The sequence below is a fragment of the Centruroides sculpturatus genome, unplaced genomic scaffold, assembly GCF_000671375.1.
Source record: "Centruroides sculpturatus isolate CEXI.00-Female unplaced genomic scaffold, Cexi_2.0 scaffold174, whole genome shotgun sequence".
Lineage (NCBI taxonomy): Eukaryota > Metazoa > Arthropoda > Arachnida > Scorpiones > Buthidae > Centruroides > Centruroides sculpturatus.
In genome coordinates, this window is record NW_019384420.1 from 263,374 (window position 1) to 279,104 (window position 15,731).

The 15,731-nt window shown below is 31.9% G+C and overlaps 1 protein-coding gene across 2 annotated transcripts; it reads right to left on the reverse strand.

Annotated features, from left to right (window-relative positions):
- Nucleotides 1-9,124: 9,124 nt before the first annotated feature.
- Nucleotides 9,125-15,393, reverse strand: LOC111619380 (UDP-glucose 4-epimerase 4-like). Of its 2 annotated transcripts, none has more exons than XM_023361081.1 (2): nucleotides 15,227-15,393; nucleotides 9,125-10,254 (listed from the first exon to the last, which is right to left on the reverse strand). In XM_023361081.1, the coding sequence occupies exon 2, from the start codon at nucleotides 10,235-10,237 to the stop codon at nucleotides 9,239-9,241; it is 999 nt and encodes a 332-aa protein (XP_023216849.1). In that variant the 5' UTR covers nucleotides 10,238-10,254; nucleotides 15,227-15,393; the 3' UTR covers nucleotides 9,125-9,238. The 2 variants fall into 2 exon arrangements, with proteins under 2 accessions (XP_023216849.1, XP_023216848.1); XM_023361080.1 differs by having other exon boundaries at nucleotides 9,125-10,248; nucleotides 15,226-15,389.
- Between the last annotated feature and the right edge of the window lie 338 nt (nucleotides 15,394-15,731).

Genomic DNA, 15,731 nt, shown 5'->3' on the forward strand with positions numbered 1-15,731 from the left:
TTTTGGAAATGTTGAGTGGAATTAGTCTAGAATCGGTTAATTTTATAGTAGAAAACCTTTCATACAGCCTTAGTCCGTAAAGTTCCCACCTATCGGGCTGCGATTGGCTCACGTATTTAATCATTCCTACAACGTAATTTTCGGTTAGCGTGGAACGTATCTAAGCGTTATAGGGGGGTCTACTGTATCTGATAGTTGAATTTTAGTATTCTGTTAACAACTATTAGCATTAAAGGTTAAAAATAGAAACTATTGAATAATGAATTCAAATTTAAATATTCAAATTCATTGAATTGAGTTCAAACTGTACACCTTTAAGAAATCAAAAGAAAACTGTTAACTAAATGAATCCAATCTAATGATCATTGATATTTTTTAGCATATTTAAATGAACTTATAGGATCAAGTTAGAAAGGTTTTTTTTTTTATAAATTTCATCATTTTCTACTTTAAATCTAGCAAAAGCCTTTTTCATATCTTTTTTGATTAGAAGATTATTTAATGTGGTTTAAATATTCAAAATATGGGAGTGTTATAACTATTTTATGGACTAATAATTTATTAAATTCAAAAGTTATTATTATTATTAAATTTAATACAAAGTGTGAATTGATGGCATAAGTAATGAATTAAGTAGTGATAAGTAATGATAAGTAAAGCTGTAAACTGATTTTTTTCACAATTATCAAGACAAAGTTTTAAATTATTTTCTTTATATTTATCTAAAATTCTCTCCTAAAATTTTTAAAAATCAAAAAAATATTTACTTAAAATATTCAGTTCAAGTAATTAAACAAAAAAGTCATCATATTTAAAGTTTGGTATTAAGAATATAAATCTTGTTAGGTTTTCACAAAATTAAAGTTATTAAGAAATTAAATGATGATTATTATAAAATTAAATTGATTTTTATGTCATATAAATTCATATATTATTAGGATTGTGAAAGCTTTTTTCAGAAAATGAATATCTTTTTATATTATTGTTTATAAAGGAAAAAGAAAACTTATCATATTCTAGTCAATATTAAGTCTTCAATATTTCATATTTTTTTAGAAATACAGGTAACCCCCGTATAACATGGGAGTTATGTTCCAGAAAATTGCCATGTTATGCGAATCCGTATTATACGAAACAAAGAACTAGTGCGAAAAGGGGGGTTAGGTTCAAAAATTAAAAAAACATGTTGTTAAATCCTTATTTAAATCAGATTTATTATTAAGTTTTTTCATAGGTAAAAATACTTATTTATTATTTAAGTAAATATTTTACCAGAGGATTATTCATTTTATATGATGATCTCAGCATGAGCATCATCAACTGGTAACAGTTTGTGGGTGTGTTCGTTAATAGTGGTCCCTCTGCAATGGGAGTGCGATGCTGTTTGTAGGCATTTAGGAATGACGGTGAAAGAAAGATGGCGGCACCTGCACTATCGATAGTATCGTGTGGAGGAATCTATAATTCTCAAATGAGCTTTTAGAGGCAAAAGAAGGGTTCCAATTGTAAAATTTAACCATTAAATGGATTATTTGTTGAAAGAGCATTCAAAGTAGCCATGAAAACAATTAGAATGCTCGCGCAGAGTTACACAGAGGTAAAAAGAACGCACCCTTTATTACATATTATGTTGTACGAGAATTTTATCCAATTCCCGAACCGTATTAGAGTGAACCTGTGCTATAAAAGCACTGTGTTATACGGAGATGTTCCCAATTCTCAAACCATGTTAGAGTGAATCCGTGCTATAGAAGTGCCATGTTATACGGGGGTTACCTGTATACAATAAATAAAATATACTCAATAAGTATAGAACTATTATCATTGTACATAATGACAATTCTTAATTAAATATCTATGGAAAATTTCAGTTTCATAAACTGAATTTATTGTGTTTGCTTTTATAAATATATGCTGAAAAAATATCCAATATAATTGTACTAAGTTTACTATTTATCTTTAATAAATGTAAATTAAGTTCTTTTTGTAATACAGTAATACCTCGACTTACGCTACCCCGACTTACGTGAACCCGGAGTTACGCAATTTTCAAATCTCGTCGATTCATCTTTTGTTTGAGCGCCACGCAACTCTTGATTACTCACTCCCCCCACACTATTGATCAGCTTACATGTTCAGATGTGTTGCGTGGAATCGACACATAGCTACAATTTATTTTGTGTTATTTATTTCTGTGTTTGTTATATCTAAGGAGCCTTGAGAGATAATATGTGGTGATTTCTTGTAACGATGAACAAATCAAAAGACGAGATAAGATTAACGAGAACATTTATTAGCTTACATACATCCGACTTGGATTTTACACAAATTGCGAAATTATACCCCGACTTATGCGAATTTGAGTTACGCGGTTATCGCTCAGTCCCACCTATCGCGTAAGTTCGGGGTATTACTGTATTGCAAAAAGTTTAGATTTTTGTTATATAATTATATACAGGGTATCTCAGTTAAATGTTTCAGAACTTCTAAGAGGGGTAGGGTGAATCCCAATGACTTGGAATCATATAGCAATGCAGGGTCAGAAATGCTTTCCTGAGGCAGTGATGTACACAGAAACAGCTAACCTCTGGTGCAGGCTTACAAAGAAATTATGGCTGGGAATATGCCTCATCAGATATCGTTCTGCATACAAGCGCTGTGCTGCTGGCCCACTACAATCTGCAGCCCCATATACCAAATGCATATTGGCTAACTCTGCTTCCTTGTGCGAAATGACAATTCCCTGCAACAATGCTCGGAACTTTTGCACAATGCCAACTACCGCTTCAGGAAAACATATCCAACCCTGCATTGCTATATGATTCCAAGTCGTCGTGATGCACCCTACCCCTCTTAGAAGTTCTGAAACGTATAACTGAGACACCCTATACATAATTANCTGTAGTAGATTACTATGAAACTAATGATGCTTAATTTTCAAGCTTTGAATCCTGGAGGTTCTAAAAATAAAACCAGCAACAATAGGACAATGTTCAAAAAAAAGTTCTTCAGGGATGGCCACTGAAGCACTTTTTTTAAATGTCTTATTGTTGCTGGTTGCAAAGGGACCTCCTTGTAATAGTTTAAGCTTCAGAGCACCAAAAATGCAGGTCCTCCACTGCCAGAATTAGTAATAGATCTTCAAGATAACTTAGCAAACTCTTTTGAGTTTATGAAAATTAGTTTTGTCTTCCCACAGGTCTTATATACTATATTCTTTGTAATATGTTTTGTGCTACAACGATTATGTTGTGTGCTGATTTCACTATTTTTTTATAATGAGAATTTAAAATTAATAAGTGTCCTTCTATTTTGAAGTAAACTAAATCATAATATAATCTTCATGAAGCTATGTTTTTTAACATTGCTATATACTTAATGCATAGCATATTAAGTGTACAACATAACAAAACTATAGAAATTTATAAACAAGAAGTATTTTCAAAAATTTGTACACTATACAGAACTATCTTTTGGATAACAGTATAAGAACTTTAATAGCAGTATTAAAAAGTTCTTTCTAGTATATATAAGATAAATTTTATCAGTATTTGATACTTACAAAATTTCAAAATAACTAATTATGAAATTCAAAATCTAATAAATATGAAAAATATATTTAAAATTATCAAAACTTGCAGTAGTTAACTGTTGTATTTGGTAATAATGAATAAATTCTGCACTAGTAATAGATAAAAATTAAATAAATAAATATTTTCTGACTTTCAACCCTGTGAACACTAAGAGGGCCTTTTTGGAATCCATCAAGAGTTGGCCAAGACCATGGTGGGGTGACTGGTGGTGAGGGATGAAGTCTAACATGTCTAGGACAACTCAACCCTGAAAAATTCCTGGGGTTTTTGACCCACCTGGATTCTATTCCAGGTCCCTCAGAATGTCGGCTGATGCCTTAACAGCCTTGTCATCCAGCTAGAATTTTAATTGATTAATCAACTTCAGATTGTTTAACACATTGATACAACTAATATTATAAATTTTGGTATATGATGTGAGAAAAATATAGTACAGTCGACCCCCCTATAACGTGGGTTCCTATAACGGAAATTCCTATAACGTAGCAAAAAAATTGTAGCAGTATTCGTATAAAGTGACTCGTAAAACGTCGTCACCGACTCCTGTCGCGACAAGATTAGTCGAATCTGGACCAATAGTGGACGAGCAGCCGAACTACTTTCCGCCGCCCAGCGCCACGCTACGGAGAGTTTAGGTGGCTAAATTGAGTTTGCTATCGTCTGTACAGCATTATATATAAATTAGGTACTGTACATATAATTATATATTAATTATATATAAATTAGGTACTGTATATATAATTATATATTAACTTAATTTATTGTAACTTTATTATAATTATATATATGCTTTCTGCCGCCTGGCAACACGCTACGGAGATTTTAGGCTAGTAAGTTGAGTTTATTATCGTCTGTACAGTATGTAAATTAGGTACCGTAAGTCTAATACAGCACTAATTTTATACATTTCTTGTGAAAGAAACATTTCTTATTCAACGGCCATAAAAATTATTTATATTAATGATGTCTCCAAAGGTCAAGTTATTTTTCTGCGAAAAATTCGTTATCAGAAATCGCGGCCGCCGTTTCGTGCGCTGTTCCGCGACGAAAACAAGCTTGAGCAACGGCGTAGTCGAACGGTGCACACTCGGTAAGTAATCCTACAATTTTTTGTTTATAGCATAGTTTATACGGATTATTCCCAAAAAATTATACGTGTTTTGGAAATGTTGAGTCGAATTAGACTAGAATCGGTTAATTTTATAGAAGAAAACCTTTCAAACAGCCTTAGTCCGTAAACTTCACACGTGTGGGGCTGCGATTGGCTCATGTATTTAATGATTCCTACAACGTAAAATTCGAATAATGTGGAACGTATCTAAGTGTTATAGGGGGGGTCTACTGTATATACAGTACAACAAAATTATACTTGATATATATTTCAGTTACTAAATGTATTGTCTTCATATACAATAGTTGATACTGATAAACACATCAATAATGATGTATTACATGCAATTTTTGGGTATTTGAAAATTATATTAAAGCTTATTATTTATTATGAATTCTGTAAATATCAGCTATTAACATACACTTGCATGTTTAGTAAAAAGACATAAGTACTCTTTCTTTTGTTTGATAACATTCAAACAATATTGAAGAAACTAAATCTTCATTTATTTACACTTTCAAGTATTAATGTAATAGAATTTTTATTAGATTAATAGAAATTAATTTATTTAAATTACAGAAAGTTAATATAGTTTTTTTATTCAATTTAAATATATTGTCGTTATTCACTTTAGTTAATCAAAAGGATCTATTATTAATTTTGGGTAAGTCAAATTTTTTATAGTGATTTTATTAAATAAAATTGAAGTATATTTTTAAATATATCTGTTTATAAATTATTATTATTAAATTAATGTATTAATAAAAATCAGAAATGTTCATTCCACTTAATCTTGGTTTCAACAGAGTTATATTACAGAGCACTTTATTTTTCTATAATACAGTACATTTGTATTATATAAGATATTAAAACATTAATTAAATGATTTTTATTTATTTTTTTCAATAAAAATTTTAAAATTTTTATACAGATTATGAACTTTTATAGTTAGATATTAAATGACAATCTGATATATCTCATCTGATCATAAATAATATAGAATCATCAGTTATAAAATGTTATCTAAATGATGTTTGTTGAATACAGAATAGTGTGTTTGTAATTATATGAGATGTAATTACAATGATTAGTAATATCAATTTAAAAATAAGCTCAATTCTTATCTGTGAATTCAAGTTTCTCATAATGTTTGTTGATGCTAATTATATTTATCTCATTAAATCAGATTTTTCTCATCTCTGTATTATACATTAAATGTCAATTTATTAATTTGTACAGTTTGTATATTTTATTTGTAAAATAAAATTTATGTAATTTATTAATTATTTTTTAAAAAAATAATTTCTATAGTATAAAATATTACATCAAATTTAATTACTCTGTACAAGAAACTCAGTCTGGCCAGCATGATGGATAACAAAGAAAATGCTACAAAATCTTTGTTTTTTTTAATTAAAAATGAATAATATTCTAGTAGGAGTAAAAATATCTCATTCAAAAACTCACGATTTCTTTGAATTACATTTTATAGAGGAAAATACATGATGCTGATGCACATTTTAAAAATATATGACTTAAATCATAATTTTGCTATTCATGAAACAAAATCTTAAGATTATCTGTCCATCAGTGACCAAATGGATAAAACTACTGAACACTGGTAATAGATTGGGTTCACACCTGATGAACAGGCTGCTGGCAATAAAGAGTTTTTCCCAGTTTCTTTATCTTTATCTTTATCTGTTTTAAGGAGCTATCTCGTATGACAGTCGTCATTCCTAATAATGGTAGGAGGGACATTGATGGCATAGTAAAACATTCAGGAAATCCTGTTTGCAAACAGCCATTTTTCAGCAAGATAATGCTCAGCCACACACAATTTTCCAGGAATGTCTCCGTTATGTTCTACACTTTCTTGGTTTGTCCAATCTACAGATTTGTCACCCATTTGGAGAATTTGTGAGACCAGATATGATTGCACTCTTATATGACCGAATCTCATCGGCTTCGGGCATATAAGAGCGTGAGGAATTGGAGCGGCAGTTGCAACATTTATGGGCACGTTTGTCGAATTTATTGCCATATGTATTTACGCAAGAGAAGGTTCTATAAGTTACTAAAGGATCCCGGGTCCCTCATAGCGGTAGACTGCTACTTTGACGGCTGTCAACGTTTTGTTTATATAAGTGGAACGAGTTATATGAGTTTGTCATCGACGATTCTTTGCTTCGTGCTCAACACCAATATTTTCAATATATTAGGTAGGCAGCTTTCGAGGCTACCTATCGCATATAAATAAATAACTAGCAGGTAAGTTAGGCGTTGCCCAGGCAAAAAATAAGAACAGACATTAAAGTTATTAGATTATTTTGCACTTCTAACCCTTATATAAATTAAGTACTATAATATAACAGAACTACAAAGGTAACTGTGTAGAGGAGAAAAGAATTTTTCAATCCTCGTAAATATCGCGTTTATAGAAAAATTATTAGATTTGGTTTGGTTTATTTGGTTACGGCGATGCCCCTATTCAGTTGTTACTTCACGTTAGAAACGTGAAGAAAACCCAAAAACTCCGCGTGGCCAGGCTGAACCCACCCACGATCGACTACCGGTGTTCGGTGGTTTTATCCACTCGGTTACTGGAGGGTACTTATTGGGTTTTAATTTGAAAAAATTGTACACCTATAAATTCTTAGTCGTCCTTTCTGTCTGTCCTTCCTTAATCACCAGAACGGAGGTAGACAGATGAAAGTCAAGACCAGACATGGAAAGTTTAAGAGTGGAAAGATCAGATTCATTATATAGGAGCTTCCGGTTTGTGCCGTAAGTCACGTTATTTCAATTCAAAAATTTTTCTCTGAACGGAGTTAGATACATAACCCGCACGACACTATTGGTAACAGGAAAAGTATGATGTACCTGAATGGTGTAGTAGTGTAATTATATACAGGTTTGCCCTGTACATTGTGAGATCCGGAATTTTCGCGGATATTTTTTCTAATTATTTCCCTTCTTTTGTCTAAGGAATTTGAGGGAAAAAAAACCATTTCACTGGGAAAATAAACAACCCTCCTCCACAAATGTCAACATTAGCTCGTCACAAACATCATAAAGCTAGTATTGCAAGATAAGTTTACAATTAAAGTCCGAATTCGTCACTTTATTTAGATTCCGGGAACACCTTTAGCCTCCACACCAGCTCCAATTACATTTACCTCCTACCATAGAACGTCAAATGACATTTTCCCACGATGAAGCTATAAGAGCCGCTTCTTCCCCCTCAGTGGAGTCTCTCGTCCACCACGAGCCCAACGACATCTAACCCTTTCCAGGGAAGTCTATAACTCAGCAGCATCTCTGAGCCATATCTTACGATCAGCGATCCCCGTTTCAGTCGTGTTTGAATAACTTGGTACCACAATTTAACGAAGAACGAAACTTGAACCAGAGGAACAGCAAAGAGATATGATGATACTTAATGTAAATTCTCTCTCGGCCCGCAATGTGTAGTAAAGAGTTAACAGACCAATTCGATAGCCAGTCGATGTAGATATTGTGATCGTCCAATTGTTATCCAATAATTTTTTTTATTTTTGATTGTTAATAATGTTCTTTATTCGGATATCGCCGACGCTTTACCGACGACCCCGCTCACTTTCTCCACTCGACCTGACAAAAAGAATCCCGACCCCTCGGGATCGTAAACAACCATCCACTTACGCAGTGGGCAGGTTTATTGTCGCAGTAATTAAGTGAATATAATATACTGTATATATTTTTTAATATGGATGGCTTATTCGGTCCACTCATCGTTACAATATGGGAAGAAATGATGGTCAAAAATGGCTCAAAGACTGCATAGTTAATTAATCTAAGATATTAATTATTATTGCTTACGACCATTATGAAAGTTTATTAAATCAGTAATCTGAGATTACTTTATTACTTACATATTTTAAAATTAAAAAATAATAATAATTCTTCACATATCAATTAAATAAAAAGCGGAAATTNTCGGTTAGCGTGGAACGTATCTAAGCGTTATAGGGGGGTCTACTGTATCTGATAGTTGAATTTTAGTATTCTGTTAACAACTATTAGCATTAAAGGTTAAAAATAGAAACTATTGAATAATGAATTCAAATTTAAATATTCAAATTCATTGAATTGAGTTCAAACTGTACACCTTTAAGAAATCAAAAGAAAACTGTTAACTAAATGAATCCAATCTAATGATCATTGATATTTTTTAGCATATTTAAATGAACTTATAGGATCAAGTTAGAAAGGTTTTTTTTTTTATAAATTTCATCATTTTCTACTTTAAATCTAGCAAAAGCCTTTTTCATATCTTTTTTGATTAGAAGATTATTTAATGTGGTTTAAATATTCAAAATATGGGAGTGTTATAACTATTTTATGGACTAATAATTTATTAAATTCAAAAGTTATTATTATTATTATTATTATAATCTCCATTTTAATATAGGTTAAAATTTTCTCAATTTATTTATTATGGAAACTTAATTAAAGCACCGATAGAAATATTTAAAATGGATTTTTAATTCATTTATACTTGCACGTTTTTGCTCAGAGCTATTTCGTTAGGTGACATTTTAGGAATGACTTTAACAAGTTCTTCGATCCCTTCGCGAAGTGTAACAGTCGATTTAAAACCCAATTTTGACATTTTCGAATAAGAAACGACGTAATCTCTCTTGTCTTTATCTTCGCCGCAATCGGATTGCACGATGATGCAATCCGGAATAACGTCACGAATAGCAACCGCCGCTTGCCATTTAGTCATGTTCATGGTTTCGTCACCCACATTAAAGGCTTGACCTTTCATAATATCGTAATGACGTAAAGCGAAAAGGAAAGCCATGCAAGCATCCTTAACGTGTAAAAACGTGCGACGAAAAGATCCTTGGTACAATTCTAAATATTTGACGGTCAAGGCTTTCATCGTCAAGTCGTTAATTAATAAATCCAGTCGCATTCGTGGCGATATGCCAAAAACTGTAGCCAATCTAAGAGCTATTCCACCTTTTTTAATAACGATACTTTCTCCTCTGGCCTTGGTAGCTCCGTAAAGAGTGAGAGGCGATATCTTCGATTCTTCCGTACAGATACCTTCAACGGCACCGTAACACGAACCGGTCGAAGCATAAATTAATTTCTGATGAGACTTCATACAATCTACTAAGCACTGAGTTCCGTATTCGTTGACGTTACGCGCCAATTCTGGATCTTTTTCGCAAGCCGGATAACCAACGATGGCAGCTAAATGAATGACAGCATCCACTTCCTGGAGGACGGATTCTAATTTAAATTTATCCCTGATATCACCTTTTAGTAATGTTAAATTTGGATTATTGGCATGAGATAGCAATGAAGAAATTCCATAATTGAACAAGTCGTAAACGGTTACTTTGTAGTTTTGTTGAAGCATAAGTGGAACTAATTTGGAACCGATGTAACCTGCTCCTCCTGTAATTAACACGTGGTCGATTATGTTGTTTCTGGAATCCGAAGAAGAACCATTTTGAACAGGAGTATGTTCTGGCATCTTGTTCTGTTCTGTTAGAATACATAAAAGTGTTATTATTTAGAAAATTAAAAGCCAACTGAAATTTAAAAATATATGCATATAAAATCTAAATTGATGTAATGAATAATGGAAATTATTTTTATGCGTCTTTCCCCTAATCATCTGTCCAACCAATGTTTAAGATGGCGGACGGGGCCATATCTGAAAAACCCTCCAAGGGAGAATGCTGAAGAATACCAGAAAAACTCCACGTGGCCAGTGGAGAGGCGCGAACCCACGACCAAGTACCAGTGTTCAATGGTTTTATCCACTCGGCCACTGTTGAGCCCGGGATGAAAGGGATCCATAATGAGTTTGTTTGACTTTAAAAAAAAAATAAAAAAATAAAACAAACATAATTTACTGTATTTAAAATTTTTAAAAGTATATTATGTATTCAATATGGTGTATTAGAACTATATAGCATTTTTTGTTTAATTAATTAAATAGATTTGTAATAAAGGACTGAAGAGAAGACCCGAAATATATTTTCTTAATAAAGTTGGCATAGTCAATTACTGGTGTTTGCCCTGTGATTAGTTAGTTTAGTGATTAAGCATAAACTTTAATCACTAAAGAATTTCTCTCGAATTTTAATTCAAATTATATATTCTTGGAATCAGGTTAATAATGAGAGTTTTCCTAAAGACATCGCTTTCTCCAAAAGCTTTCCTAACGACTTAATACTCTGTGTAAGCTATGAGGAGCCGCGACGTATCTCATCAATTAATCATCGAGCTCATCACCTCCGAGACTTGCTAAGCTTAATGAATGTTTTTCCTAAACAAATTCAGCTATGAAGTCACTGCATCTTAACTAATTAGCTATCGACGACTTCAGTAAATCTTGAAATGAAACTGGTAAGGGCGCTCATCAGTAGGCTTCCTCCGACTACCAGTGTTCAATGGTTTATCCATTCGTAAAGTGGATAAAACCATTGAACACTGGTAGTTAGTTGCATGTCTTTGTTTCTCTGGTTTTCGGTTAACAGTTAACGCAACGAAGACATTTCTTCTATACAATTGGGAAACGCAGAGGGAATGGTAATGGTATCATTAAATGAAAAGTAGATGAAAGAACGGTCGATGAAAAAGATATAATGTTTTTGAAAAATTCTATGAAGAGTTATTTGCAAAAAAAAAAGGTATGGATCAAGATAGATGGGTATAAGTTCTCTCTTGGGAGATGCTGGAGAAGTAGACAGTAATGATCAAAAAATTACAGAGAAAGAAGTGGAGGAAGCAATAAAAAGAATTGAGAGTCAACAGGGTGCCGGGTCCTGATAATATATCGAGTGTTTTTTAAGTAAGTTTTTTAACCTTTAATTTAACGGGTATATGTACTCTTAAGTCTTTTACTGTAAATTTTAATTTTGGGAATATTGTTATTAAAAAAAGGGAAGTGAGGGGATTTTAACGGTTAACGTGCAATTATTTATTGTGACGTCGTCACAATGCCGGGTTGCAAATTTTTATCATACTTTTAATTTATTTAATTTAAAATATATGCTCTCCACCTCAAATTAGTAGTGTCTTGCCCCTGTACATCACTGTACTTTTCCTGTTAGCAACACAGTCATGCCAGGCATCCATTTAATTCCTTTCAGAGGAAAATTTTGAATTTAAATAATGACTTCCAGTTTGCATCAAAAGTTTCTATATAGTTGATCAAGGCTTCTAAGGTTTCCATATCTGGTCTCGTCTTTCATCTAACTCCATTCTCAAGATTAAGGAAAGACTGACAGATGACAGTGAGATTTTATAGATGTACAATTTTTTCAAATTGCAGCCCAACAAAATGCAAACTTTTACTGCAGAATGGTAAATAAGTAAAAACTAACTAACAATCACTTATCTTTGGTGAACTTATTATATTATTCTAAATGTTAAAGAGTAAAAGTATAATTGAATCTATATTAGGTTGTCATNTGCAAATTTTTATCATACTTTTAATTTATTTAATTTGAAATATGTGCTCTCCATCTCAAATTAATAGTGTCTTTCCCCTGTACATCACACTTTTCCGTTAGCAATGGAGTCGTGCCGGTCGCCTACCTAACTCAGGAGAAAATTTAATAGCTAAGCCAAAATACTAAGTAATCTATATACTCGTAGGCCTATTAACATTTAAAACATGAAATATTTTACCCCTATATATTTAATACGCTTTCCTTATTATGTGAAACCCAGGCTTAAACTTATTCTAATGTTAATGATAAAACATGTTTGTGAGTTGTACTTGATCCATTTGCCATAGGTTGAAGACTTCCGCGTTAGGTGCTTAAAGATCACTACATAAATACATATACAGTGGAAACTCGATTATCCGAAATGGTTTTCAAAAACACAAAAAAGATGTTGCGTTTTACCTACCACAATGCTATATAATATAATAGTACAGGAAGAGTTTGGCCTCTTTGTACAGACAAATTCTCCCTGATATCTGTCGATTGTAGCCCCACGAAACTAGGTCACATATATGTAACATTATGTTACATTTTGAGTAAATTAATTTACCTTTAAATACAGTAATTTCATTTCATTATTAATGTTTCACTGTACACTTAAAGTTCCGTGAACTTTAAGTGTACAGTGCTCGACGTACCTAAAACACAAAAACAGAAAACCGTTTATTTATTTATTTTGGTTGTTTTATTTTTTTCTAACTCTCTTCCTTGTGTACACTTTTAAGGCCTTTTTCCAGGCCTGCGAGTCGGGTAGCGAGAGACGTGCCCTAACGTATCCAGAACGTGAAAAATTCTCAAGGTTGCTGATCCAAACTCGAACCCTAATCCTCTAGCGTGGCAAGCTTAACGCGTTGGCAACCCGGCGGTCAGATAATTTAGAATTGTAATTCAAAAAAATGCAATTTACAGTAAATTTTTTCTTCGGACATATTAGAAAATATATACAGTACTGCTATAACCTGTATATAATAACATTAATAAAATTACGAAATTCGAATAGATTCTTGTTTATAAAACGATTTAGTTTACTATTTTATTACATTTACTGAATCTATCTCAAAATATGGAATAAAAATTTCTTGATAGCAAAATTCTCCAAAATTATCTATATTCCTACAAAATGTTAATAGTGTGTTTTGTTACTACTAGGAAATCTTTACACTAAACTCTTATAATCGCATCCTTGGGGGCAGTATCGCATTATTCTATGGATAAAAAGGGCAGTTGCCTAGATTCCATCAACAGGAAGCCCAAACCAATCTTCTGTAAGAAAATATTTCTCCCAAAAAAACTCCCTCGAAGTCATCACCGTACGTGGGGCCAATTCAAATTAGTCTGAGTCCCACGAAGCTATAAATGAGTGTGTATGCAGGTAATCGTTACGATACGTTACAATGGATGGGGGTGTTTACAAAAACTTTACGTAACGCTTGGGTCTCGAACCTCAGATAATTTTTGTTTATGAAGTGTTGCATAGACAACCGAATTGTTTACGTCACCGCTTTGTACGTTTTACACGTATGTTCGGTACTTCGTACTATGTATAATTCCTTAGTGTAATTAAGGGAATCGATCGAGTTTTTGCGTTACGTAATTTTGGAAATGGGTATGTGCCATGGCGTATGGAGGGATGATAATTGAAAACTATAAAACTAGCGCTACGTAATTTATGGACGGTCCCATTCTACTTAGTATCACAATATTGTTTTAAACTTGTTTCTAAAGTATCAATGTTAAATAGTAAAAATTCTTAAGTTACCAAAAAATAACACAGAATTAACATAAGCTTATCAAAGTCTCGTACAGGTAAATCGCCTAGCTTTTATATTACATTCACACGTTATTCAGAGAAGACAAACGTGTTACATGTAAAAAAAAAAATGTGTTTGAAACCTAATATATGCCATAATCTATATATTTTTTAATAGTAAATATTTCAAAATAATAAAAATACTGATAAAACATACCGGAAGTAAACGACACACAAAAAAAGAATGCGCTTAATTTAATTTTTATACAATAAATACAACACGTAACAATAATATAACACACAAAGCAGTGACATAAACAGTACTGTTCGCTATGTAACACTTCGTAACAAAAATCAATCGTTCTGTTACCCCACAGCATTACGTAACTTTTTTATGAACATCCCCACCCATATCTGCGTTATTTAATTTATGAACAGCTCCTTACAGAATGCCTTCCATTCTCATATATAATAAATTAATATTAATTGAAAAAAAAAAATGTGTAATTTTCTCATATCTATAACAGGATGCAATTAGATATATATTTCAACTTTGTGTAATATCAAATAGTTTAAAAACAAAATTGTAAACATGCCCCAAATTCTAGGAAAAAATTATGTTATACAAAAGACCAAGTTTATGATATTATTTAATGTAGATTATCATCCTACATCCTATCACATTTGTTCTGCAAATATTCATCATCTTCCTATCAAAACTTCTGCAAATATTTTCTGATAGTAGGCTTACAAGAACAGATTCGTAAACCACTAATATCATGAAAAACCTGTCTACGTAGGCAATACCTCGACCCCCCTCTCCCATTGTATACAATGATGTACGTTTTGCCACCCTCTCCTCGTAAAACTGTAAGCGTAATTAATGGACGTCCCACAAACTACACTACACATGGAAACAAACAGAAGAATAAGAATGATGTTTTTATTAAATTATGCCTCGTCTCATAAAACATTCGAAAAACTAGCATTTGATAAACATTTTTTTTTTTTTTTTTTTTTTTGCATTAAAGTAAAATTAAATTATCGTCGCTATTATTAACTTGCAACGACGCGAAAAAGCCATAACGTCGCTAAAATTTCACTTTCTTTACCTTTTAATATAATAAATAATAATTAAATTAATAAAAATTTAAAACGGGAAAAAAAGGGGGTGAATATATTATCGTTACTAATTATCGTATTAAATTAATAAACAGAAATTTAATTAAAATTAAATCGTGTGTTACTTACAAATCGTCCAAAGTTTAAGTCGACTTCCTGCTTTTAACAATGTCCAATCTATAGAGACTTATGAATTTTTATAAATAAATATCTCTCACGTGATAAATCGATTTGCGATTGGTTAAAAGTTCAGCGCGAGATTTAATATAGACGTCACGTATTTTTCGATCCGCATTTTTATTCGATTAGTGATAAGTTCAAAGGTCGCTCCGTATATGCAAATGTAAATTACGTAATATATATATAATTTCTAGAATTACTTTTACGTTGTTATATAAAAATAAATTAAAAATTATGTTGAAAATTTAATGATAATATTCTATATGTTTGAGTGGACAATTCTCAAGTTAAAAATGGATTTATTCTTTATAATAAATTTCGAATTTACCCTTAAAACTTTGCTGGGGGCAGCTTTAGAATTCTTATCTTTTCATAAGAAATTATGGCATGACCTCAAGTATCAAATGATGTCTGGTTATAGTCTCTATACTGCACACTTTTTTTTTATTATTTAT

Excerpts from the sequence above, each read along its gene's own strand:
- LOC111619380 (XM_023361081.1), bottom strand. The coding sequence starts at position 10,237 with ATGCCAGAACATACTCCTGTTCAAAATGGTTCTTCTTCGGATTCCAGA.